Genomic DNA, 25,693 nt, shown 5'->3' with positions numbered 1-25,693 from the left:
GTACCAACAACACAATAGAATCCTTTCTAATCGGATCTATGCGGGTGCATAAAATATTTTTATGAACCGATTTAGCATGCATACATCCTCACCTTTCATATTATTAGCATTATTTCACGGTGAAATGATATTTCATCGATAATTTGGGGGGTTTTTGGACGTCGTTATCATCAGTCAACGGCTTTTGCCAATCCGCCATCTTGGATTTTAAGACCACGATATCGTGCTGTTACATCTTCAAACGTAGAGGGCAGCAACTCACGACCGTGTAGTTGAACGATAGGTGTGCATATGTGAAGCCCAACCTGGCCGGCCGGGTAGGGGTACGGTGCGGGGTAGATTCGAGTGTGCTGATGTCGAGTGCAGTCACGATGTGTGAATTGTCATGATAGTAGCGAAGTGAGATCGTGTTTTCTGGGGTTTTGTGGCCATTTAATATTCACATTTTGTTGTGATTTTGGAGTAATTTCTGTTGCTATTTTGTGTATTTTGAGGGAGAATACGTTTTCCGTGATTTTCCGTTTGAAATGCCACTTTCCGTTTCAAAAGGCCGTTTCCGTGAATTCCGTCCGTTTTCCGCGATCGCGGAAAATCACTGTCCCTATATATATATATATAGTTTCATGTCATAATTTCATGTTAGAAATGTGTGTCAGGATGCACATACAATCAATTTGATTTGGGGGAAAAGGGCACACATTCTAAAACCTTTCTTTTACTGCATAAAAGCTGTTATTATCCTCGAGAAAATGTGGTGGTGGTATTTCTACAGCGTACTCATGGGTCATTAACTATATGTACACATTCATACAAAAATGTACAAATATTCCACCATTTGTGGCATTGTGTATTGTATCAGAATACCAGGGTTGCAGAGGCGCGATAGCTCAGTCGGTAGAGCGGGGGATTCGTATTCCGGTGACCCGGGTTCGATTTCCACTTGGTGCGCTAGTGCCCTTTTGTAAGGCATTAGTCCTCAGTACCAGGTCCTTCGGAGAGGACCTTAAACCGTCGGTCCTCTGGTTGCTTGCTTACAAGCATTCATGCTTTCTTAGTAATCTGGTAAAAAACAAATCACCACATGTATCTTCACTTGCCATTTACAAGAATAAGAATACAAGTGGCAGGTAAGGGGATATGTACATGTACATAATGTGGCTCATGCTAATGTACACCAGAGTCTTTCAACACTTCAGGAAAATTTGTCAATAATGATATTTTTCATGATATTGAATTGTGTTGGACATTCCTCTCACAAAAAATTAACAATGAAAAACCCTCATGAAAATAAACAGCTAATATAGTACAACTGAGGAGAATAAAAATGACATGGCTGCATTCAATCCCGACTTATGTTATTGCAATTCACCCCAATAGCCTTTCAATCTATATCAACATATTTTATCTCTTAATGTCTTCATAAATGTGTCAGTGAGGTTGAAAAAATAACTTTTGAATGGTATTTTCTTGCATTCATATTGAAGGATTCCTTTACAGAACTGTGAAGTATTTTGAAAAATAAGCAGTTGGAGGGGGTCCCTGTACTTTTGAAAGACTATCTGCAAGCAAAAGTAGGGTTGGGGGTCGGGAAGCATCTTCAAATCAGTGCGAGGAGTTCAGGTTGTATCATGGGGGGAGAAGGCAGAATTTGCATAAAACGTATGTTATATTTACTTAATAGTTCAATCTTTGTTGATCTTTTTTTGTTAACATGTTTTGTAAAATTTGATATTGGTAGTCCTAATCATCTCTCCTCTGAAGTTTAATATTTATGTGAAAGCAAATGGACAATGATTTTTTCCAATGTTTTCTGATTTAAATTGAGTAAAAAACACAAATTTACACTCAGAGTGTGTTGTCAATTTGGTACATATATTTGACAGTAATAAAAAAAACATCATTTTTTCGAAGATAAGATGCAGCAAATACAATAAATTTGAAGAAAAGTGAAGTTGATGCTGCTGTGAAATGCTAGACCATCGCAGGCTCTGAATCAAATGGAAAGGAGCCATTTATTTTGAGGAAAATATTGTACTATAGGATTAAGTGTGTGAGTTATGTAGCGTAGTCTATTCTTCGAAAGGTCTTTTCTTTTGATATTTATTTGTTCAAATAGTCTTGTCTTCCAGGGGAGCATTTTATCAACATTTTTGTCCGACAAGTTGTCAGCTCTGACAACTTTCCTTGATTTTGATTGGCTGTGTACCACCATTACTATGGTACCTGTCGGATAAAACTGGATTTGTCGGAAATTTTGTCCGACAAGTCTTCACGAAACGCTCCCAGTAGTCATTTTTTTTCAAACAGTCTTTAATTACTCCATTGACTATCATACCATTTAATTGTTGCATCAGTGGAACACTCCTATGTTTCTAAGGAGAAGCATAGTAAGTAGTCATCATTTCACCCTTCATAACTACCCAATTCTAATTTCTTTTAATCCATTGTTGACATTGAGACTTGAAGTGAAAGAGGCCTGTATTTACAAAAAGAGGTTTCAACCAGTGAGGGTTCACAAATCCATGGACTATGCAAGTATCATGCATTTATAATTAATCACCCTTCGCTAAAATCTTTTTTTTTTATAGTGGACCTTTCCCAGTGTATGTGCGGAATCATACACAAAATCTGCTTACCGGTAATCCATGTTTAAAACAAAAAATTTACCCCTTGATCTTGATTTACACTTAACTTCTTTTGTGAATTTAGACCCAAAAAAAATCGTTGGTGAATTTTTCAAATCAATCGTTAGCAATTGAACTCCTCATTCCTTGTAAAACAAATTTTAGCACTTGATAAAGGCTGATAATGATTTCAATTCACATGCACATTATCATCAATAGTATGACGATTATGTGCATTCAACCATACATATCAGTTTAATAATCAATTGCTAAACTATGTGATACAAGGTCCAAATCATGTAAAATACATTTGTAAGTGAGTTTGCAGTTATGTTCTTAACAAGGATACAACAACTTGTATGAATTATGTAGGTTGATATATGTTTAACATTAAAAGATTTAGCATTTTAGAATATTGTACTAAAGGTTGTAACCATGTGGTATGTTGTCAACTGTTTTTCCTTTGAACTTTAGAAATAGAATTAATACATTTTTACTAATTTCCAATACTTAGTGTTTTATTGTGATTGCTAATTGTTAACATGTACAATTTTATTTTCAATCAATTGATTCAGCTGTAAAAACAAAATATATCTACAAAATGACAGATGGTACATGTACATGTAAATAGGAAAAAATGCAAAATTATAGTTTGTACCATTAAAGAAGCGCATGATAAAATACATATTTAAAAAAAAAGAGAGAAGTTAATTATATAAAAGTGTATGGTGCAAGAATAAACATGATACTGTTTCCATAAAAGTCGTAAGCTCTGACAATATCAGTGAAATGATGAAATCCTTGATTTTTTATTGACAAAATATAACCCAAGGGTTCAAATTAACTGACCTTTGTGAATTTGGGTCAAATAGTTGAATGATTTTTTTTTTAATACCGTTATCAGGATTTGTAGATATTTCTTTTCTGTTCTTGTCAGGACTCTACATGCATATCAGAAGAGGATACTGTCAGATTTTATCCTAAATTAATAATTTTAGTGTGTGACTAATTGGTAATTTAAATTGATATAGATGTTGTATTGTGCAAGATATATGTATTTCGTGTGACCTGTATGCTGTAAATTTTTGATGACCTATTTATAACAAATATGACATTTAATAGGTATCAATTAACCAATTGCCTGCTTTATTTTTGTCTTTTATTAATAATTTATTAAAAATCTTAATTACGTGTAGATAAATGTACATGTAATTAAAAGTTCATGAAAGCAAGACTTTTTTAAATGGCTAACTTTCTTTTTCTTGAGAAGTGATTGATGATGTATCTTTCATCCTGTGGAATCATTAAAATGCTATTAAAACAGATAATTCCAAATGACACTTGAATCAGTAAATGGCTTGAGTTTTCCATTGAACTGTGTCGTGCTGGTCATACTTCTTCTTTCTTAGCTTGTGAGCAATTTCTCGGCACACACTTTGGTCTTTATAATTATATACATGTAGGTGATGATATGAAAGAAAGTTTCTACCCAAATACCCAATGTTTCAACACTGCATTTCAACGTACATGTATATCATGTTTTGCAATATTAGACGTGAATATAGTGTATTTTGATTAAAATGTTACCCTTTTTACGCATTCATCATGAGTTTTTGACATACATATTGTGTGTTCTAGAGATAGGTACCTTAAGTCACTTTCAAATATTTAATATAAAACTTTGAGCATGCCAAAAATTGTTTAAAAGTGCTTATGTCACTATTACACTTATAAAAAAAGGCAATTCCATAAATTATGTACGTGCAACCCCTATATGTGGGGGCCTTCCTGAAATGGTATGTCTTTTTTTTTTTCTAGTTCCAGTGTAAGGTTGTTAATGTTATCATATTATCGAATGGAGTGAATAGTTCATGCAGTGATGTACAAGAATTAGGAAAAAGGACGGTTGGATGTACAGAAAAGGTTGATTATTTGGTGATATTGCTTAACAACTCCTGTTTTATTTTCTTCTTATAGTGGACTCCAATCTCGAGCGTGATAGGAACACGGGAGCCACGTATGTCAAGTGCCCCATCATGTAGCTTGCCCATGCCTGTGCATCCTTCGTTGCAAAAGAGGTAAGGCTGGAATTTATAAACCTGATATACAGTGTACATGTTCATCTGGTAATGTACATTTTCAAAACTAACAGCTTTGTATAACTATATGGTCTTGCACAGCAAGCCTGATTCCTTACTGTACGGGTCGTGTTGTCCAGTGGTTAGAGCATTGGACTCATAATCTCAAGTTTGTGAGTTTGAATCCCCACTCTGCCATTGTCTCCACTCTGATAAAAAGACCAGAGAGTAATATCTGTCGTCTATAACGTCAGCCACTATGACTGATTAACCTAGACGTAAGATGTTTCCTTGGTAATTGGTTATATACCAGCTTGGCGTTACCAGCAAAAAGCCGTCCTGCCGAGATCCTATGGGAGTTACCAGAAACAGAAACAGAATCTAGCAGCCAATATTTACTAGCATTTATCACATTGGGTGTATATTTGGCAACCCACTTTCAGATCTATCACTCATTTATAAAATGTCATATTTGATTTTAATGAAATTTTCAGGATCAGAAATGTTTTATTTATTTCTCTATATACTGTAAAGTCACATTCTGAGAGCTGACTTGACTTTGGGGATGAAGAAAAAATATGAATACGTGAAGGGAATGAAAATGTGATCTTGCACACCATTACAATTTAGGAGGAAGGTCTATATTAAGGCTCAATATGAGTGTAAAAGTATAGCAAGTATGGAATCGTGCTTGATGTGAAAGACCGTATTGTTATACAAAGCTGTTAGTTTTGAAAATGTACATTACCCCTCCCCCTCCAAAGAAATTGATTTCTAAATATGTACATGTAAGTGATTAATGATATCTTTTGGATCCAAAGGCACAATTTGTGCCATATACCTCATTGTGTGCTAAAGTCTCTTATATCCCTCCAAAGTGTTTAGGATATTCTAAATGGAAGCCATATCTTTTATGTTTGTCCGTAATCTTTTCTTCCCACATACACAGTTCCTCGGCTCAGTCTCTACCCAAGATCCGTCGCCGTGGCAGCAAGATGCGATCCGTCTCATCCTCCAGCAGCACCCACTCCCTACCAGGCGGCCGCACCCTGCCACGCCCGCCCCACTCCCATCGCATCCCGGATGGAGGTAGCAGCAACAGCACCACTCCGCCCAGTTGATGGGGGCAACGCCTGCCCTCCATGCCCCCGGAACAGATAGCCTCCCGCCAGTGGAAGCAACCGAAGAAGCTCTCGTCGGCCAGACACACGCCCTCGCTGAGAGCCAGGTACGGGTTCCTGCTGGCCAGCGCCAAGCAGAATGGACTTCCGCCAGGAGGCATCCAGCGTAGATATCCTCGACGTTTAAAGAGCATGCCCAATCTCACCCAGCAACAAGGAAAGTGAAGTCCCAATGTTTTAAATCAACTATCTCTTATGCAACCTTTCATTGCTATCAATTTCTCTTGTCTTCTTGAATATCTTCCTTTGTAGTTGAAAAGAAGTAAAATCTTTCAAAGCGTTAGCCATTTGTCGTCATCAATGATTTTTGCTGTCATATACTTAAAAAAAAAATCAAAACTATCAATCCAGTATTGTCTTCGATGAATAGTTGTGGCCAGGTTTATCATCTCTCTCACAAACCACCCTTATCTCCTCCTCTCATTTTGCTCAAATCAATGTCGACCTTTGATATTGATCTTATATACATTGTTATTCTTGTGATTATAGTGTTTCTGATTCATTTGTAACTAATTTGTTCTGCATCAGGGGCCGGAAACATGAGCCTTGGTGATTGATCGTACAGCTGATTTGCAAAATTGATTGCACATTAACATTCAATCCCATGCTATACTTCCTGCCCCATTGCCCATTTCTTGGGTTCAACATTCTATATGTTAAGAGCCGTGGCTCATATTCAATTCTCTATAATGTCAGTAAAAAGCCTTCTTATCAAACTATTTTCCATTGCTTCCATTTTCTACAAATGAAATGCTTCTTATGTCTTTTTGAGTGAAGCTGAATGTGATCACTTGTTAGATTCAATTCCTGATTGTATCGAGTCTGTATTGGAAATGGTACACTTAAATCATTAATTTTGTGACCTCTTTTTTTCTATTTATATGACTCCTGTCATATCTCGTCTTTCATCTTTTACTGTGTATATGTTGTATATTATGTTTGATTGTATATGATTGTATATTTATCTTCTTGAAAGCCAGATGTCTTGATATATTCTTGAGTTACAATGAAACATCATTTTACAAGACATTGCAATTCAAAGTGATTCATGTTGCTGATAATTGTGACTGTGTTGTAATGCTTTATCATCGTTAGTTGTTTTTCATGAGAAATTGTGAAGCAAAGTTACTACCGTTTGCAGCCTGTAGATTTAGATTTATAGGAAAATGAACTCAGCTGAAGATCAACTATATTCTTCCATATAAATTCTATTCTACAATTTTGTTTTATTATTTTTCCTTGTTATGCTCTTGTATCTTGTGAGAAATGAATGTGAGTGATTTGTGTTGAAATATGTCTATTCTTGAATTGAAAACCATTCCATACAGTGCCTCTAAACATTACTATTCCAAACTTCCTGCACCTTGGCTGAAAACGTCTGATGAAATAATATATAATGTATAATATATAATTCATAAAATATAACAGGGTTGTAATTCTAGGATAATCCCCTGAAATAGTCTGCTATTTTCATGAGAAATAATCTCGACTGTTTTAATTGGGATATTTGTTCGATGAGAAACAGTGGGGTAAATCATTGATTTGAAAACTCAGGTCGAGATGACCAAGCTTTAAGTGTAATTATTGAATACTACCGTACTCAAAATCATATTCAAATTTCTTTTGGGTTATCAAATTCCAGTCCTTCCTAAACGTTTGACTTCACAAACAATTTATGAAACACATGCAAAGGGAGTCAGTGAATTTTTGATTTGATAATCACCTTTAATCTATTTGTTGTCACTTCTGATTTTTCCCTCGCTGAGGTAAAATTTATCTGCAATTAACACAGGATATTTACTTATTTTTATTCTAGTTGCATGTACAGGTTCTGGTTGACACTGTTTTAAATCTTAGAAATTACTTATAATGCATTTCATTCCTTTGTTGGACTTATTCAGTATTTAAAAAATCACGCTTTTCATGTTTTTTTTATTGGTTTCAGTATTTCACCTGCAATTTCCAATTCAATGGTATATCATTTAAATTCAATTCATTCTATATATCAGGCCTGTTTCACAGAAAGCTTGTTATCAATGCTTGTCAAGCTATTAGAATCCTGCATTTTCATTGGCCAAGAACTATTTTGACATCAATTTCCAGAATTCATAATAACGATATTTATAGTGGAATCTTATATTGGCTCATGCCTATCGGATATGACACTCCTGGCCCTTCACAATTGATAGCAAGCTTAGTGAAACCGGATCCCTGGTTAGGTACATTATTTTGTGATATTGGTATCCTATGGTCTATTCTCTGGGATGATTCCTGTAGTTTTTGCAACTTCACGTGGGTACACAGTTGCTGGATCTGAACATGGCGATTATTGGAGCAACTTTCAGGATATATATTTTTTTGCATAGGTATAGGTTCTGTGAGTTAGAGGTTTGGATAGTATAACATCTTTATTGCTGGACTAAGGGATTTTCATTTTATCTTGAGACTTAAAGATACCATTCAAATCTCTGAGATGGGGTTTGTGTTAATACTGGATGTGCATGGTCATTGTCTTTATAGTTTGTGTGAAACCGATGGTTCACACTGATCATGATCCCATCTATGATTTTCTCCTTTCCACTTTTTTCATTTTATTTTCATATTTTCATCCAATCCATTTTTAATTTTGCAGATTGCAGATTCTTTATGTGCATTATAATCCAAAAGCATATTTTCATTTCGAATGGACAGTATGATATTTCTAGTAGTTTGTAAGATATATTTGAAAACTTTTTTCTTTTGTATGAATACAAATCTATCCCGCCCTTTAATATCATCATTCTTCCCATTTGACTGATCTTTCATGTTTTATATATCTTTACTCTTCATGTATTCAAATCTTTTCTTCACAACACATTGGTTTATTTAAAGGACAAGTCCACCCCAAAAAAAAGTCATTTTTAATAAAAAGAGAAAAATCCAACAAGTATAACACTTAAAATTTCATCAAAATCAGATGTAAAATAAGAAAGTTATTACGTTTTAAATTTTTGCTTTATTTCACAAACATGATCGGTATGCAAATGAGGAGACTGATAACGTCATCCACTCACTATTTTTTTGTATTCTGTTATATGAAATATTCTAATTTTCTCCTCATTGTCAAGTGAAACAACAATTGATTTTTTCCCTGAACATGTGGAATTAGCATTGTTTAGTACTAAATGGTTCAGTCAAGTTTGTCGTTATTGTCAAATTTGCAAAACATGAAATATTGTATAATTCAAACAATAAAAAACAAAAGAAATAGTGAGTGAGGGACATCATCAACTGTCTCATTTGCATGTCACTGGGTTGTGCATTTAACTGTTTTGTGAAAAATAAACGAAACTTTAAAATGTCATAATTTTCTTATTTTACATCCGATTTAGATGAATATTTCAGTGTTATGCCTTTTTTTATTTTTCTCTATTTATTCAAATCAACATTTTTCTGGGTTGGACATGACCTTTAAAGTCCATGGTAATTCCCATTTATTGCAAATCCCAGTACATGTTTAAATAACCCTTAGTCATTTTTTGTACTCATAAATCCTAACCTTCATCTCACAGATGTGATGCATTCTCAAATATCTTCAAGAAGTCACGATATGCAGTCATGTAACTATGTCTTCTAGTGATAGTGCAAACAGCTAATGAACTTTATTTGGTTTTGGAATACTTGTCAAGTGTACAGTTTTGTTTCCAATACTTGTTAAGGGTAGGGTTTCACACGCCAAGTCTTATTAACGGGTGCATTTTCAGAACATGGCAAATACGTGTTTAGGGTGCTTTTGAAACCCGTGCAAGGCATCCACTCGTCAATGGAAATGGCCCACCTGGGAACTGTACTGATTTACTGGTTTGGGATGACATGGAAATCCTAGTTCGCACTGGATCTTCAGTCTTGTGGGCCTTTGGGTAATTGAAAATTGACCGGCAAGCCTATCAACCCCTGCTTTTCCCAGTTATTAACAAAAAAAGACGAAAATAGGCAATATTGCTCTTTTGATGACCCCATTTCGATATTTTTGGTTTTAAAAGTAAAAAGATCTGATATTTAGTAAATAGACAATCCAGGAATGCCCTTTTTTTTAACATTCCATTTTTTTCCTCTTGTGTTGCAAAAGTTCAGGGATTGATGGATAAGCTATGACTGCGCATGGATATTTCCTATCCTGATTTCTTGATAATTTTTGCGATTGCATCTCACTTTTTATTCCAGTGGCATAGGTGGCAGGCGGCCTCAAATTATATTTTGGTGTAAATATTCCCCTTTTTGGTGTGTGTGTTTATTTTGGGAGTGTGAGTGTGTAATCCACACTGATGGTGGTGGTAAAACAAAAATTTTATTTTATATTTGCCAATAATTAGGTAATATCATTTGATCTCATGACGTGTCTTTGAAGGCATGTTTGAAATTTCTTTGATGTAAGGGATTATACTTTTGGAAGAATTTCCTATTGTAGTTGGGATTTTTATTTTTTATCATAATATGGTTAGTTAAGCTGCAGTTGATGATGAATTATTCTCTACAGTTCTCTGGTGACAATTGCTGCTTTGAAGATATATATGGAGAAATTTAAACATTTGTCACAGGAGTGAATGTCCGGTTACTGTATTTTAATATAAATCAAGTGCTTAGTAGATTCTCATGTGTGTGTTGAGGATTTCTAGATATCTTTGACACAACTGTAAATTTGATAGAATTGTGTAGAAAATTATTTTGAAAAAAAGGAAAAATTATATATTTCTGGAGAGTGATCAAAACAAAAGCTGCAATTTAGTTGTAAGTGAAAGATGTTCTTTATGATTGTGCAGCTGTGTTGTACACAGAATTTATTGTATGAAGAAAAAAAGAAATATGGGTTATGATATATGTGACTTCCGATTAGCTGAAATCACATTTACATTGATTTGTATGTATAAAATGTTTTCAACTTTTTGCAAATTATCATGTATTAAAAAAATGTAAACTAGAATATATTACAATGCCAAGTTTAGATATGATACATACCAGATAGGTCCATGATGTTGATACATGTAAGAACAGAAGAAGGAAATTATATCAATGAATAAGGCCGTCAATTTGGTACCACACTTTTTCCAAATAGATAAGCATCTCCCGGAAAATTTAAGGAATGATTTTCATTGAATTTATTATTTATTGAAGGATTATTTCTCATTGCAGAGAAAGAGAGAAGAAATTAATTGCTACCAATTGACGATAGGAATCATTCTTTTTAAGAAAAGTATATGTCTGGTAATAGTAGATACATGATGTCAATAGATAAAAGATGATTTTGAAGGATTTTCTTTGTTCAGCAGTGTTTCAAAGAGAAAGAGAGAAAAGAAATGTTGCCAATTTTAAGATCTGCACAAATCCTTGAAACAAAGATAAAGAGAAAAAAATAATTGTTGCTGATTAGCTGGCTCCTCCAAAAAGCACATTTGAATGCCTTTGACAGATATATGGTGCTACACAAATGCTGTGCATCATCATTATCATCATTTTAAGATCAGGATAAATTGTTGAAGCAAAAGTACGCTGCTTGTTGATGATAAATGGAGAATAGAAGCACATGAAAGTGGAAATCATTTCAAATTGCTTCCTGTATATTTCCTGCCACAACCTGACTCTTACTGACCATCCATGTTGACTACTAGTCTACATGCTCAGACCCTTATTGGCACATTATTAACAAGAAGGTCAATTCAAATTTGAGTTCCCCCCCCCCCATTAATGACCCATGGATAGTTTGTTCTTCATATTGCAACAATATTACTGTTGCATCACTGATCTTCAGGCATGTGGAAACCACATTGATGTCATGATGGGGAAGATTTTAATCTGGAAATTGATGATCAAACACAGAATAGAACATAATTATTGAAATATGATTCATTCAACATATTTCAGTGGAATAAGTAAAGTAGAATTTAGACATTATATGCATAGCATCGCTTGGAAAAGGAGACATACAAAACAAAAAGGTTATATATCAAAAGCAATTATATTGGACAACATCTCTCCTTATTCAGTTATGTACTTTCTTGAATGTATAAGAATAGGAAAATTGAAATGAATATTATGTGTAAACTGCTGTAACAAAACCACAAGGGTATAGTGTGAAATAAAAATGCTGTTAATATGTGTGTATTTTAGATATGCATTTTGGTGGGTGTTGCATGAAACTTGCAAACAATATTTACAATTGATTTGCACATGTCAATTGCAAATGATAGATCAGTTTTAACTAGACCAATCAATTTCAGTTATGTGTTGTAAGAGACAGAGTATCAATCATTCCAAACTTGCACTCAGTTGCAAGATTTATGAATATTTTGAGACCTTTCATCGCCATGCAATTGATTTCAAGTTCCACGCAATGCCCCCATAGAGAGTGCTAAATTGACTTGATTGCCCGATGAAGACCTTTATGAAATGATTTAAATTGTCAATTTGATTGATTGTAATTTTGATGAACAACTCAGTAATGGCTGTCTAAATAGAAGATTCTTTAAAACAAATTGTATGTAAACAGTAATTTTGAATATTGATAATCTTGCTTTTAAATAGTAGTTTGATCAAATTAATCTTGTACCAAACCAAATGTTGAAGTTGCACCGCCTTATGAAGGTGTTAATTGCTTTATTTTTGTAAAGATTATTGAGGTGTTTGCAGTGAGTAATATAGAAAATAATATTTTGATAAATGCATTAATAAAAACCTGATCAAAGATATTTTCATGCCCGACACATAATAGTCTGAAACATTAAAGGGCAAAGAATGGTGAATTTAAACATGTGCACTGTGAAGAACAGAGTAGAAGTATAGAGACTTTTTCAAACATGACAGAACAAATATTTGCTCACTCAGAGACCTAAATTTATTTGAAGATCAAAAGACATGTTTCATAAGTCTTTCACAAGGATCAATCATATTCTGAGAGTAAATATTTAAAAAAAGATGCCTGTGCACAGTGGCTAAATTGTAATGTAAGCTTGTATGTTTGTTGAGGGGTAAATTCCATGGCAAACAGAATATATTCAAACATTATATACATTGAATAATGTGTAGACAAATGAGCAAGGCATTTACTGTAATGTATGTTGTAACAAAAATATCTTATAGAGACTATTTTTAGTTTCATCATAAGATAAAAACTTGTAGAGTTACATAGGGGTAAAATGACCCCTATCCCAAGCTTGGTTGCATTAAAGTTAGTATCATAGTAACTTGCAATCCTTGATTCTGATTGGATGTTGAGTATTGTTACCACCGTGGTAGTTACCACTGGATAGCAAAGTTACCATAATAATAATGTTTTTGCAATTGGCCCTGGGCCCCCATTACTACCATGGTAATGGTCACTCAAAATCAGGATTTCATGGTAATTTTCCGTGGATGGTAAAGTTACCATAATGGTAACCTTTTTATACAACTTTGGCCTGTTCTGTTTGAATGCCAGTTTTGATAATCCCGTCATTTTCTTTAGAAGGTGTAAAATGTTATTCAGAACAAAGTGACCATCATTTGGCACTTTGGCTCCCTACCTTTTAATGAAAAGCTAGCACCTAAAAAATAATTTCAAAGATACATAAAAAAAAGATAAACACAATCCTCCACATAGTGTTGCCATCTTTATTGCATAAGTATTTTCTTGTTTAACGCTTACAAAAAAATGAAGGAAATTAATCACTGAAATCTTTGGATCGGCAACACCAGTGAAAAGTCATATTAACTGATGTTGTTTTCATTTTTTTTTAAACAAAACTTTTCCAATTTCTTTCTACTGAAGGTGTTTTATATTGATTTCTAATAACTTTAAAAGGAAATATGCAGCAATTAAACATAAAATTTTTGTTGCCAATTCGAATATAAGAAGGCGAATAAATAATTGTCCTGAATTCCTTGATAAAAAAAACAGTGATATTGAGAAGAGTAATGTTTAATAATTTTCAAGCACCCCCCCCCCAAAAAAAAAAAAAAAATAGTTTGCTTATTATGTTTACAGTGCCATGAATCAGTTTTATGGTGCATTTACATTTCTACTAATGAATATATTATGATTGCTTTTTAGAAAATCATTTAACCTCACTATTTCTGAAATTAACTGTCTTAGTCAAGGCCTTGTGATTGCTCATTTATTTTTTTGTACATATTAAGAATGAATTTTATAAGCTGAGAAGCAGGACTAAAGTTTGAGAGGAGTTAAATGTATTTACCATGCATGATGTTTGAAAAGAAGAAAAATCAATCAGAACCCGGATGTGTGCCTTTGATTCCAAAATGATAAATGGAATGAACTTTGCCTTGATTATTATTAAGTGTTATGAGTTAGCCTGTAAAAATGTGAGAATAAAGAAGTTGTATTCAAGATTTATCAAAGATGTATATTCCAAAATTTCTTTTTTGTATCAACAAATAAATTTTGGTTTGAATATGATTTCATTGTTGCTTTCTCTGTTTTGTTTGATCTTGTGTTTTATTTCGGTCTTTTCACACAGATTTGCTCATTAAATTCATGAAAAATGTGTCGAAATTGGTACAAATTTTCCAGTAAAATGTATGATCTCGATACGAATGTAGAGGTATAAGCCTTTTTACAGGTCATTTGAGATATACCATCAAGGTGCTTTTTAAATTCGCAGACATAAGCATTCATGATTTGATGATTAGTCATATATTCCCTTTAAAACATTCTATTCATCACGTCCACCGAACAGTAAAAAAGTGTTTACCATCAGTGCTATTTGACAGTAGCCTAAATAATAGTCAATGTGCCCAAAGCGGACAATGCTTTAAAAGCATAATCTTTTTGTCGCATATTTTACCTTTTTTTTCAAGTTTTCAAAATTATTGAGGGGGGAATCGATAAGTTGGCCTTAACATTTTCAGGGGGCGATCACCCCTGCTCCCAGGATTGACGTCTATGACCACCGCCATGATGGTCACCGTGATATTCTTAGGGGTGTCGTCAATTCGCCCCTAACGCACCCCTCCCCTCCATTCTCTTAATTAAAACCATTTTCATACTAAACATGATAAAGAAGAGTATATGCATTTGTGGACTTACCCAACGAGTTGCTGATTTACCAAACAAAACAGAGTTTCGCTCTTAATCTTAACGCTAGTTTTAAGTGCAAGAGGATATTGTTTTACTTTCGACTGATTGTCAATGTGAATATTGGGGGCGGGGGGGGGGGGGGGGAAGGGAGCTTACGGGTAAACCTACCCCCTTAAAATCCTTCTAAGGTTTTGGTTAGAGGTAATAATGTGAGTTATACTCGAGTGTAGTGGCAAATTATTTCTTTCCCTATTCAAATCTTTGAATTGTTTCATGTAGCGTCCTCTCTTCGGTCACGATTTTTTTTCTTCTGTAATTGAGCAGTTGCCTTCATTATTTGCACAGGCCTATTCATGATATTGGAAAGCAACAGACTATGCCCTCTAAATTTCAGCCCATCCCATGCCTGGGAAGGGTTTATATACAACAACAAAAAAGAAAAAAAAGACGCAGATATTTGATTATGATCGGGCACCAGATCAAAATAGATTATGTTAAATCGCAAAATTTCTCCAATAAAACACATTTTACAAATCCTTTACACCAAACTGTTATAGGGCATACACATTCATGTAATCTAATAATAAATTGGAATCCTGATATGCAATTTTGGGGGATATACCAACACGATAGATAATTAGCCCTAGGTGTTAAAAAGTAGTTATTTTTTAAAATTGAGATATGTATATTATTATTATTTGTTTGGCGTCACTGTGCCTGGGAGGCAAAAAGCGAACTGAATCACTATGAACCACAGGTCTCTCCTCCCGATTTAACTGATTAGGGGGAGTGCAGGTGGACCACTACACCGGGGTTTCCCCCTACTCTTATACGAATAGTCCAATAGTGCATACACTTGAGAACCCTTTTTTTTGGGGGGGGGGGCTGGGGGGTCATACTTTGGGAGAATGGAATGGTATTAAGTTCTTTTCTTGGTTATTTTCAATTGGGGCATTGCCAATCTGCCTCCACTATACCGGCCTTAAAAACAACTATACCATTATTATTTAAAAGACGCCATAGTGTTGTTATGACAGAAAGATGAAGTAATATCCTCGCAATTGAATAAGGGGGGGGGGGATAAGAGATCTACTTACACGTACCACTCATCTTCATACTATTTCTATGTTTTTCTTCCTCCAATTTTTTTTCTCTCTCGTTTTATCAACACAATGGCGTACAGATGGGGGCGCTTGGGGCCAAGGACCCCCAACATTTTTCACGACTAAGAATTTTTTCAAAAAGAAGAAGATAAAGAAAGGAAAATAAAAATATGATAGTAGGCATATTGGCTGAAAGGTATGCTAAAATCTTTAACAAACTAGATGTTTGTATAAAAAGGCAACAATTATAACCGCTCATTTCGCTCTCTCGCAGCTAGGTTTAAGCAATTTTGCATCATACGCACTATGTCTGCCCCCTAAAACTTGTTGCCTCATTACGCCTCTGCTTTTACACTACTTGGCATACCTATGGCGTCGTCCGCCCCTGCTGATTTAGAACAACAACTTCCATGAAAACTGGTATTTTATAAGTGCCCTTCTTGAAATCGGAAATATCACACTTTCAAATCGCAATACTTCCTTGTTATGGATTCTCCATAAATCCATGCACACGACATTTCTCTTCGGGACAACTAACGTAATTTCACCCCATATAGTGGCGGTTTGCTTGCGGCTTTGAATATGAACCACAATATCAAGAAAAATGCCGTCGCCGCGTCATTGAAGCAGACGATCGCTTGCCCCGGTTCCTGCATTCGCGGGTAAAAGCTGCCCTCAGAAATCATGACGTCATATCTGGCCCTGTTGGGGACAAAATCGAAAAATGATCGAAGAGTGTGTCGGGCCGGGGAAATCCATTTTGATTTGTAGTGGATTGTTAGCTCAAGGATCAACATTCGGATCCCGTTCGTTAATTATAAGCAGCTCTTGCAGACAACTCTTCGACAACTATTACAGGAAAGTTTTCTTTCGGACACTTTTTTTTTGAGAGAACGACTTGGATTCTGGAGCTACATGTATTCCGCAATATAACAAAATCGTTCTGTGACTTCTAATTTTCCAGTAAGTACGAGGTATGTGTTGCAATATCTATATAAATTTACATGCGGGATGTATATGTATCTTTGTCAACTTTTCTGATATAAAAAAGGCTACTCAAGTTCTGTTGAAGAATTTGTAATTATTATCTGAAAAATATTGGTTTTCACTAAAAAGAAAGCATCTTTCTTCTGGTTCTCATCGTTGAGATCGTGAGACAGATTAAGGTACATTAAATTGATCTCATTTTGAAAAAGGTCTATGTTTCATCCGTTATGTTACTATTGATCTTATATAAAAATTTAGCCTCTCTTGTCCTGATGGAATGAGATTTAAATTTTTCAACTGTGAATTTTTACCTTTTTTAGAGTGATAGTGTCAAAAAGATGCACACTTTCACTCCAAAAGGGTAAAAATTAATTCTTGAAAGTTTGAAATCTCATTTCATCAGGACTGGTCCCTCATCTCACTCTGAGTTAAATTGCCAGTTCGTCCACTGCCAACTCGTCCACTCACCACATGGTCTAACTTCATATAGTCTTATGCCATTCCGTCCATCAACATCTCGTCTAATAACCATTTGGTCCAATCATCACTTCATCTAATAACCACTTCGTCAATGACCGTTCCGTCTAATGATTAGTTGGTCTAATACCCATTTTCTTTTCATTGATTTTGCACAATTAACACTTTTAATTAGTTTAATTAGACCAAATGGTATTTGGACTAAATGGCTATTTGACCAACTGGATATTAGATGGAATGGCATTAGACTAAATGAAAGTAGACCATGTGGTGAGTAGACGAACTGATGGTAGACCAAATGATAGTAAACGAGTTGGCAATTGGATGAATTGGCATTAGACCAGTTGAAAATAAGCCCACTCTGAGGGGAGTGTGATTATAGGGACCAGATTAATTCTTTTTGCATTATCCCAAGGGAGCATTTCATGAAACACATAGTCAGTGATTTTCACTGACTATTTGTAATAAGCTACAGAAATCATGCCATCTGATTGGCTGAGAGCAAATCACGGACAAAAATCACTAACAAAATGAAACTGCATTTCTCTCTTACATCATTAGATTGAAAACCAATCTAAGCGCTTGTTATTAGGGACCCAATAGAATTTAGATTAATATTTTTAAATCAATAAGATTCATTTCCTATTCTAAAAGATTTAGAATTTTAATCTAATTTTGGTTTGGTCTCCATGATTACACTAGGAATCTAGAGTGTATTTTTTTTTTTTAATCAGAAATTTATAGATTTTAATTATTTCCATAGTTTGTTCTGGAATTTTTTCTACATTGCACAGAGTAAGAACACCGATCTCTGACTGTTACAGCGTGTAGTTTACCGTCAGAGCAGTTTGCAATTTGAAGCAGAATATTCATAAAAATATTAAGTAATTATTGTTCAAAATGGCGGCTGTGCGTTCGTGAACCAAATCACTATGACACGACAGAGATTAGTCTTTTCACATATAATATGATAACCCATTTCATTTTGATGTGTGTTTTGTGATTCGTGAAGAATGGTGATAAGATGGTCGCACTTTGTATTCAATTCACATTTCATGTTTAAACGTGGACTTTGCACATCTGTCTCTCCGTTGAGTTGAATAGAATGTTTTCATGACAGGGAACGCAAATCGCTATTGTTTGAAACTATTTTCATGCAGATAATTATCTGTATGTTGTTGAATTTGTTACAAAAAATAACTATCTGCTAATATTTCAAAACGACGTATATAGATATACCGAGTATTATGGGTGTAACTAAAATATAGCATAAGTCAAAGGGACGGCGCCCGCCCCCTCCCCCCTTCTCCCTGGCCCAAGGATGTTCACAACCCGATACATGTAGTAGTGCCATTACCCTTTTGGAAAAGACATCAAAGAAATATAAATGTCTCTTTTGGTGTGTATTCACTTTTTCTTTTCATTCTTATAGTCGTCAAGTAGTTCCTCTTTCTTATCGAGATCCAGTGCCCCTTGTTTAGCTTCTCAATTTTTGTTGGCGGCAATTAATTTCCTTTTTGGCTACGGGAACCACTTGTTATGCAAATCAAATTATTGTTGGCTGCAAATAATACGTCCTTTTTGGCAACTAGAATCAATTTTTGTGTTTTTTTATCAAGCGAATAATTGCTACACAACAATTTTCTGTGCCCTCCTCACGTCATGAAAACTTGGATGCCCCCGTTGGAATAACAAAGGAAAACAGCGGCATCAAATGAATTACCGTCAGCCAACCCATTTAAAAATAGTAAAAGGAAATAAAAGTAAATTAAGTAGGGACACAATCAGATAATTGATCACCATCCCATTTATTATAACCATACAAACCTCTCGGCAAGGATGAAAATCCTGGATTTACTGGGGGAAGGGGGGGGGGGTCACCTTTTCACAATAATGAAAATGTTGTGACAAGTAAAAAAAAAGAAGAAGAAGCTGAAATTGGTCTAAGAGGGGATGGGGGGGGGGGGGGGGCAAGGCAAGGCCCCCTGAATCCTCGACTTCCACTATAGGATAATACTCTCTTTCGTTAAAACATTTAATCGTTACCTGGTTAGCATTCGTACAGAAAGTGCTTTGCAAACACGAAGTACACTTGGTGAAATAAGTTATCATGATCAACAATTTGAAGGTATATTTACGAAATTAAAGGGGAATCCAACCCAAATAAAAACTTGTTTTTATAAGGAAAGGAAAAATCAGACAAGTTGATAGGTGAAAGTTTGAACAATATTGGACAAACAACAAGAAAGTTATGAATTTTTAAAAGTTGTAAATATTGGTAATCACTATACTCATGGAGACTTCAAATTGGCCGTATATGGGATGTCATAGTGATGTAAGCACTAATCTCTCCCACATAAGGGAGAGATCAGTGGATGTAAGGCAATGACTACTCTTCCATGTACTCCAATACATATTATGCCTAAAATGTCATTTTTTCCAAAAGTTTTATTTCAAATTATATTTTTCTTTCATGAGGACATTAATCAATATACTACCTGGGTTATATTTAGATAACTGCCCCAGGGGAATGGGTACTTAGGAGAAAACCAAAAATCCCTGATAATAAAGTACATGGCCTATGGGAAAGTTGTCCTTGCCCATTGTCATAATTTACTTACCCAGTTGCCAATTTGAAATCTACATACTATTAGTGATCTAAATTTTAAAGCAGCTATAACTTTCTAATTGCTTGTCCGATTTCTTTCAAACTTTCACCATTCTGTTAAATTTATTTTCTCCTTCCCAACACAACATTTTATGGCCAAGGCTGGATTCCCCTTTAAAGTTTGGGCAACGTTACTGGTGATAACTATGTTCATGGTATTTCATTTATTTCATTTCCCTTGAAATCTAGAACGAAAACAATCCTCATAATATGCTTATATGGCCTTGTCAGCATATTAAAACTAATTTCCCCTTTACCTACATTGTTGGTTTACATACCGATGTTAGAAAATACAAATAAAACGCAAACCAACGATTTCATGCTCCAATTATTAACATCAAATTTGCTATCAAAACTCAACCTCAAACTATTAATTTGTATAAAGAATTTTTTTCATGAGAATATAACATATAAAACGATACTCAAAGGGAATATTCTTAGGGTAAAAGAGGGGAAGGAAATAAAAGATTCTTTGAAAAATTACTAGTAATTGACCTGACCGCGTTCATGAAAAAAAAAGATACTGAAAGGGAATATTTACGGGAATAAAAAGGGGATAAAAAGGTATAAAATTCATGGAAAATTACTTTGAAAACCAATTTTTGGAACAGATAAACCACATATTTACAGCAATCGATTGTCTTTGTCTTTATATGTATATATATATATATATATATATATATATATATATATATATATATATATATATATAGACATCAGAAATGCGAAACAAATTCACGAGTAATGCAGTTTTTGAAGTGCCAACAATTAAGTTCTTTTTATTCAAAAACTGCATTACTCGTGAATTTGTTTCGCATTTCTGATGTCTTATTATTATTATTGCCAATACGTGGAAAACCAAGATGCTTATATATATATATATATATATATACATACATACATATATGAACAATTATATGTACAAAAGCTTGTAAGCTGCACAATAATGATAACCGATAACATGCACTGACGTACAGATGGGGTGTTTGGGCTCTCTGACCCCCGCCCCCCCCAAAAAAAAAATAATAATAATAATAAATAAAAAATCCCACGACCGAGAAAAAAGGAAAGAGGAGAAAAGTGTGATATTATCTGTCGATTTTTTTTCTCAGCATTTATCATAAAATTGTATTGAATTGAATAAAAAAAAACACAAGTTTTTCGCTCGCTCGCGACTTTCAAGACATTTTCTCACAAAATGTCGTGCTGCGTGACAGCGATTCACATTCTAAAGCGTATTCGGCTGTTGCATATAGTTCTTTTCAATCAGGTAATAGCTTTTATTGTTTCAGAAGTAGCTTTCTAGGAAATGGCTAATGGTTTGAGAGTGGTTCTACTGCTATAATATTAATTCATATCATTCATGACATGTTCAAGGACCTACGGCGGTCTCGTATCAACTAATTTTACTAGGCACCCATGCAATATTCTTTGTCTTACAATAATCTTACAATAATTGGAAGAGTTAATTAATTGAACGATTGGATTTGTTAAAGACGTAATAAATAAAAATCATTCAATTTTAATTTTACTTTGATTACTCATTCACAGCAGGGTCTCGCAACATAAAATTTAGCAATTCATCATGGTTCTGATTTTTTACGATTGACCGAACAAAGTAATCATTGTTAATTATTCGGCACAACCACAAAATAGGATAAGGATAGTCACATGGCCATGCAAAACGTATAAATCAGTTTCACAACCGATCTCTAAGCTCTGTGTTATGGGGCCCAAATTTCAATATAAGAATCTAATTAGAATGAAAAGTCATTGATATGATTAATCTCAATGATCTCTTTTCAAACTCCATTTTTAGGTCTATGAAAGGGAAATACACCAGATAACATTTGGACATGGCCGGGGAAACCAAGGGAGAGAGAAAGCTGAAGCGACTGGAAGAAGCAACGCGGTGTCCGCAATGCCAGAAGCAGTTCCAAGATCCTCGATACTTGTCCTGCGGACACTCCTTCTGCCGTAAGTGCATCTCCGAGCTGGTAGTTTTGAAAACGGTGTCCTGTACGTTATGTGAGAAGCCCTCGCACGTTCCACATGGAGATACGGGCAACCTGATGAAGAATCTAACACTGGCCGGTTTAATAGACTCCTACAAAAACCCTTATACCGAGCCTTCGATCAAGTGCTCTGGGTGCAGGGTATACGAATCGAGGGAAGCCGTGGACCATTGTTACACCTGCCACAAGTCAATTTGTTCCCTGTGTTCGCAGTCCCACTTCAATTTTCGTCACAAGGTGGTTCCCATTGCAGATTACGAGATGGAAAGCATGCAAGCAAGAGACAAGATGACAGAGTCACTTATCGGTAGAATAGCCATTAAGAAGAATGCACTCGAGCAGAGAAAGGGGCTGGTGTCGACGCAGGTAAAGCGGGTTGAATCTTCGGCATGCAACCTGATCGAAGATATTCGGAAGACCTTTAACGAACATTTCAAGCGTCTTCAAGAGGTTAGAGATGCTCTTCTTGAAGAGACGAGAGATCGCGAGGAGTTCTTGTTGAACAAGCTGCAGACGGTGGAAGACTACGTGCAGACCTACCAGGAATCGCTCTCAAAGATCAGCGCCAACTTGATGATGAACAACAACAAGATCCTGCGTGGAGGAGCATTAACGAACCACATCACCCTTTGCCAAGAACTAGAAGGGCTCCTCCAGGATGACATTGATGTGGGTATACTCAAGGAGACGTCAGCGTATTCAGAGAGTTTCAGCTTCCATGCCAATGAACCATCAAGTATGGGCACGACGGAACGGACACATCCGGGAGAGTGGAAACTTGGATTTGACGTGGTCGCACCTAACATCGGATCAGTACGCAGTTTGTGTGCCACACCAGATGGAAAGTTAGCAGTCGGTTATGCCAAAAATAACGGAGGTATGAGTCTGTTCAACCCGTGTGGAAGATGGGAACATATCGTGTCTCTAGACGGCATCATGGTGAGAAGCGTGGCGTTTCTTACTGACGGCCGTTGCATCATTCTGGATACCGATAACAACTTGTCCATATACAGTATTTCGATGGAGAAGCAAAGCTTTGAATTCGAAACTCTTGATAATTCTAAAGGAGGAACTGGGCAGATCTGTGTTGACGAACAGCATTCTATCTTTGTAGCATACAAAGCAGCAAAAAAGATCCAGATCTTTTCACCGAATGGCGGAGCTGCTCGGAAAGAGATTGCCTTTGGCGGCATAGATCCCCTTGACATTCGCGTGTCTCCAGGTGGCGCGTTGTTCCTGGTGTCTTGGAGGAAGTTGTTTATGCTTAATCTTAAAGGTGAAATCACTGGCCAGCTCATGAACAACTCTTCTGATGAACTCATGGTTGCTGATGTCTGCAGAGACAACACCTTGCTAGTTGGGTACGTCTCCCAGCGCACGGAATGCGACGGAGTGGACCGACTGACTATTCGTAGATACGACGGTACAACAGCCTTCAACCTCAAGGGAACACTTGTCAATGAACATCCCATCGCAATATCGAAAGTTCCTTTCTATTCTATAAGGGAACTGACGACTGGTGAGATATGCTTCAGCACAAAAGACAGGGTTTATATCTTCAAGGCAGCGATAGATAAGATCAATGACGTCGGGTTTGATGATTACGACATTTGTTCTACGAGAGCTTGAACCAATGACCTGACCTATGACCTCATCATCAGAAAAATTGATAAATAAGAAAGAACCTTCTATACAATATTAATCTGCTGTGAGTGTTCTACTATATTCGACTGAAAAGAAGTTGGTGTTTGCTGTTGGATCGTCATGTGTTTAAAAGTCTTTCAACAACAATAATACCAAAACTTATCGGCATAATTAGTAAAAAATAATCTTTAGGGCTATGTTCATAGTGTGGTTGTGCGTTTTTGTATTCATGAGATTTCTTGTGTCTCTCCCCCCTCTCTCCCTCTCTTTCTCTCTCTATCCTCTCCACTCCTCTTTATTCATAATCTTTATCTTCGTTTTTGTAGAACTGTAATGCTCATACAAAATTTTATTTAAAAGAATTAATATTACAGATATATAATATCTGTTATCACCAACGTTTACCCAACAACAAAAAAAATTATTTGCAAATTGCAAATTAGATTGCCATCGTGTAGTAGGCCTACTTGTCAGTTGGAAATACTGATATTACGTAAGATGATAACAATCTTATCCCTTGTTCTTATCATAATCAGTCTGATGTTTTATATTTCTTATTTATATAAACACGACTTATTCATTTATTATCCGAATATAAAAACTATTCGTCGTCTTAAAATGTATTTCAAGGAAAATATAAAAATATTAGTGTGCATTTATTCGATGTTTCTTGTTTATTCCCAAACACGACTTCTTCATTTTTTCCATCCGTCTACATTAATTAATCGTCGTCTTAAAATATATAACAAGGAAAAAAAACTAGTATTATTGTGCATTCATTCGATATTTCTTATTTATATAACAAAACACGAATTGTTCATTTATTATCCTTGAGCAATTATTCGTCGTCTTTAAATGTATTTCAAGGAATATATAACAATAATAGTGTGCATTTATTCAGTCTATTTCCTGACGAAATTGATATGTCAGGGTAATATATTTAGAGTCTCTTTGCAAAGAAGAGTAGTGTCAATATTATTTTTAGTTTTCATTTGTCAATTAAAGGTAAATTAATTATTAACTGACATGATTTAAGAATGGATTTTATCATATCGTATTGATTTCAGGTTGGCATATATACCCCTTTAATCAGGGGCGGTGTCAGATTGTGGGGGCATGTGTGCGACCGCCCTCGATGATTTTCAAATAGTGAAAAAGAGGGGTTAACAATAGAAGACGGAATAAATAATTGTATAAATGAGAAGAGTCTGGGTCACGCATGGACCCTCCATATTGTTTTAATTGAGAATGAAATTGGCGTCAACTTTATGGGTCGTCTTGCTACCCCCTCCCCCTACTGAAATAAACCTGGTACGGCCCCTAGACTTACTGGAACAAAGGACGCAGAATCGAGGTTTTTCACATTCAAAAGTACGAATATTTAATCATCAATTGAAGATCACAACCTTAGATAGTACATTGTTTTTGCAATATCCGTGTGGCTGTTACTGAGTTAAAATGTACATAGATTAATGATCAATAAAAATCATTGTCAAGCGAAATAATATGAATGTCAATCCGGACGTGTTTTGATGATAGGCACTTTAAAGGCTGTGCGATAACTACCAACATTTTGGGGAGGGGGGAGTAGGGGAGATGAATAAGAGAGCAAAATAGATGTGACGACTGCAGAGCGAGAGAGGGTGAAAAAAAAAGGAGAAGGGCAGAGGGAGAGAGAGAGGGAGAGAGAGGGGGAGAGAGATGAGGGAGAGAGGGACTTTCAGATGGGGGGGGGGGTTGAGAGAACCGACGGGGGATAGGGGGCTTTACCACTCGATAAACCATCTACATGTATCTATATTTTTACCAAAATGGGCACTTTATAGTTTTCATTTGAATAGCGTCTAAATTACAGTAAGAATAGTCT

General features: G+C 35.4%; 2 protein-coding genes across 4 annotated transcripts in view; both read left to right on the top strand.

The window, feature by feature from the left end:
- Positions 1–10,583, top strand: part of LOC129274273 (tubulin monoglutamylase TTLL4-like) — a 28,685-nt gene extending 18,102 nt beyond the window's left edge. Inside the window, exons 15-16 of one of the 2 annotated variants that reach the window (XM_064108757.1) lie at positions 4,602–4,702; positions 5,652–10,583. In XM_064108757.1, the coding sequence (XP_063964827.1) occupies positions 4,602–4,702; positions 5,652–5,823 (273 nt within the window). In that variant the 3' untranslated portion in view covers positions 5,824–10,583. The remainder of the gene's footprint in view (positions 1–4,601; positions 4,703–5,651) is intronic. The other variant, XM_064108756.1, reaches the window with a different exon arrangement.
- A 5,978-nt stretch (positions 10,584–16,561) lies between these two features.
- LOC129274709 (uncharacterized) lies at positions 16,562–25,331 on the top strand. Of its 2 annotated transcripts, none has more exons than XM_064108577.1 (2): positions 16,562–17,009; positions 21,987–25,331. In XM_064108577.1, exon 2 carries the CDS (start codon positions 22,024–22,026, stop codon positions 23,809–23,811), a length of 1,788 nt encoding a protein of 595 aa, XP_063964647.1. In that variant the 5' UTR covers positions 16,562–17,009; positions 21,987–22,023; the 3' UTR covers positions 23,812–25,331. The 2 variants fall into 2 exon arrangements, with proteins under 2 accessions (XP_063964647.1, XP_063964646.1); XM_064108576.1 differs by having other exon boundaries at positions 16,794–16,998.
- The last annotated feature ends 362 nt before the right edge of the window (positions 25,332–25,693 follow it).

This window comes from Lytechinus pictus, chromosome 13, assembly GCF_037042905.1.
Source record: "Lytechinus pictus isolate F3 Inbred chromosome 13, Lp3.0, whole genome shotgun sequence".
NCBI lineage: Eukaryota > Metazoa > Echinodermata > Echinoidea > Temnopleuroida > Toxopneustidae > Lytechinus > Lytechinus pictus.
This window is presented reverse-complemented; position numbering and strand designations above follow the sequence as displayed.

Excerpts from the sequence above, each read along its gene's own strand:
- LOC129274709 (XM_064108577.1), top strand. The coding sequence starts at position 22,024 with ATGGCCGGGGAAACCAAGGGAGAGAGAAAGCTGAAGCGACTGGAAGAA.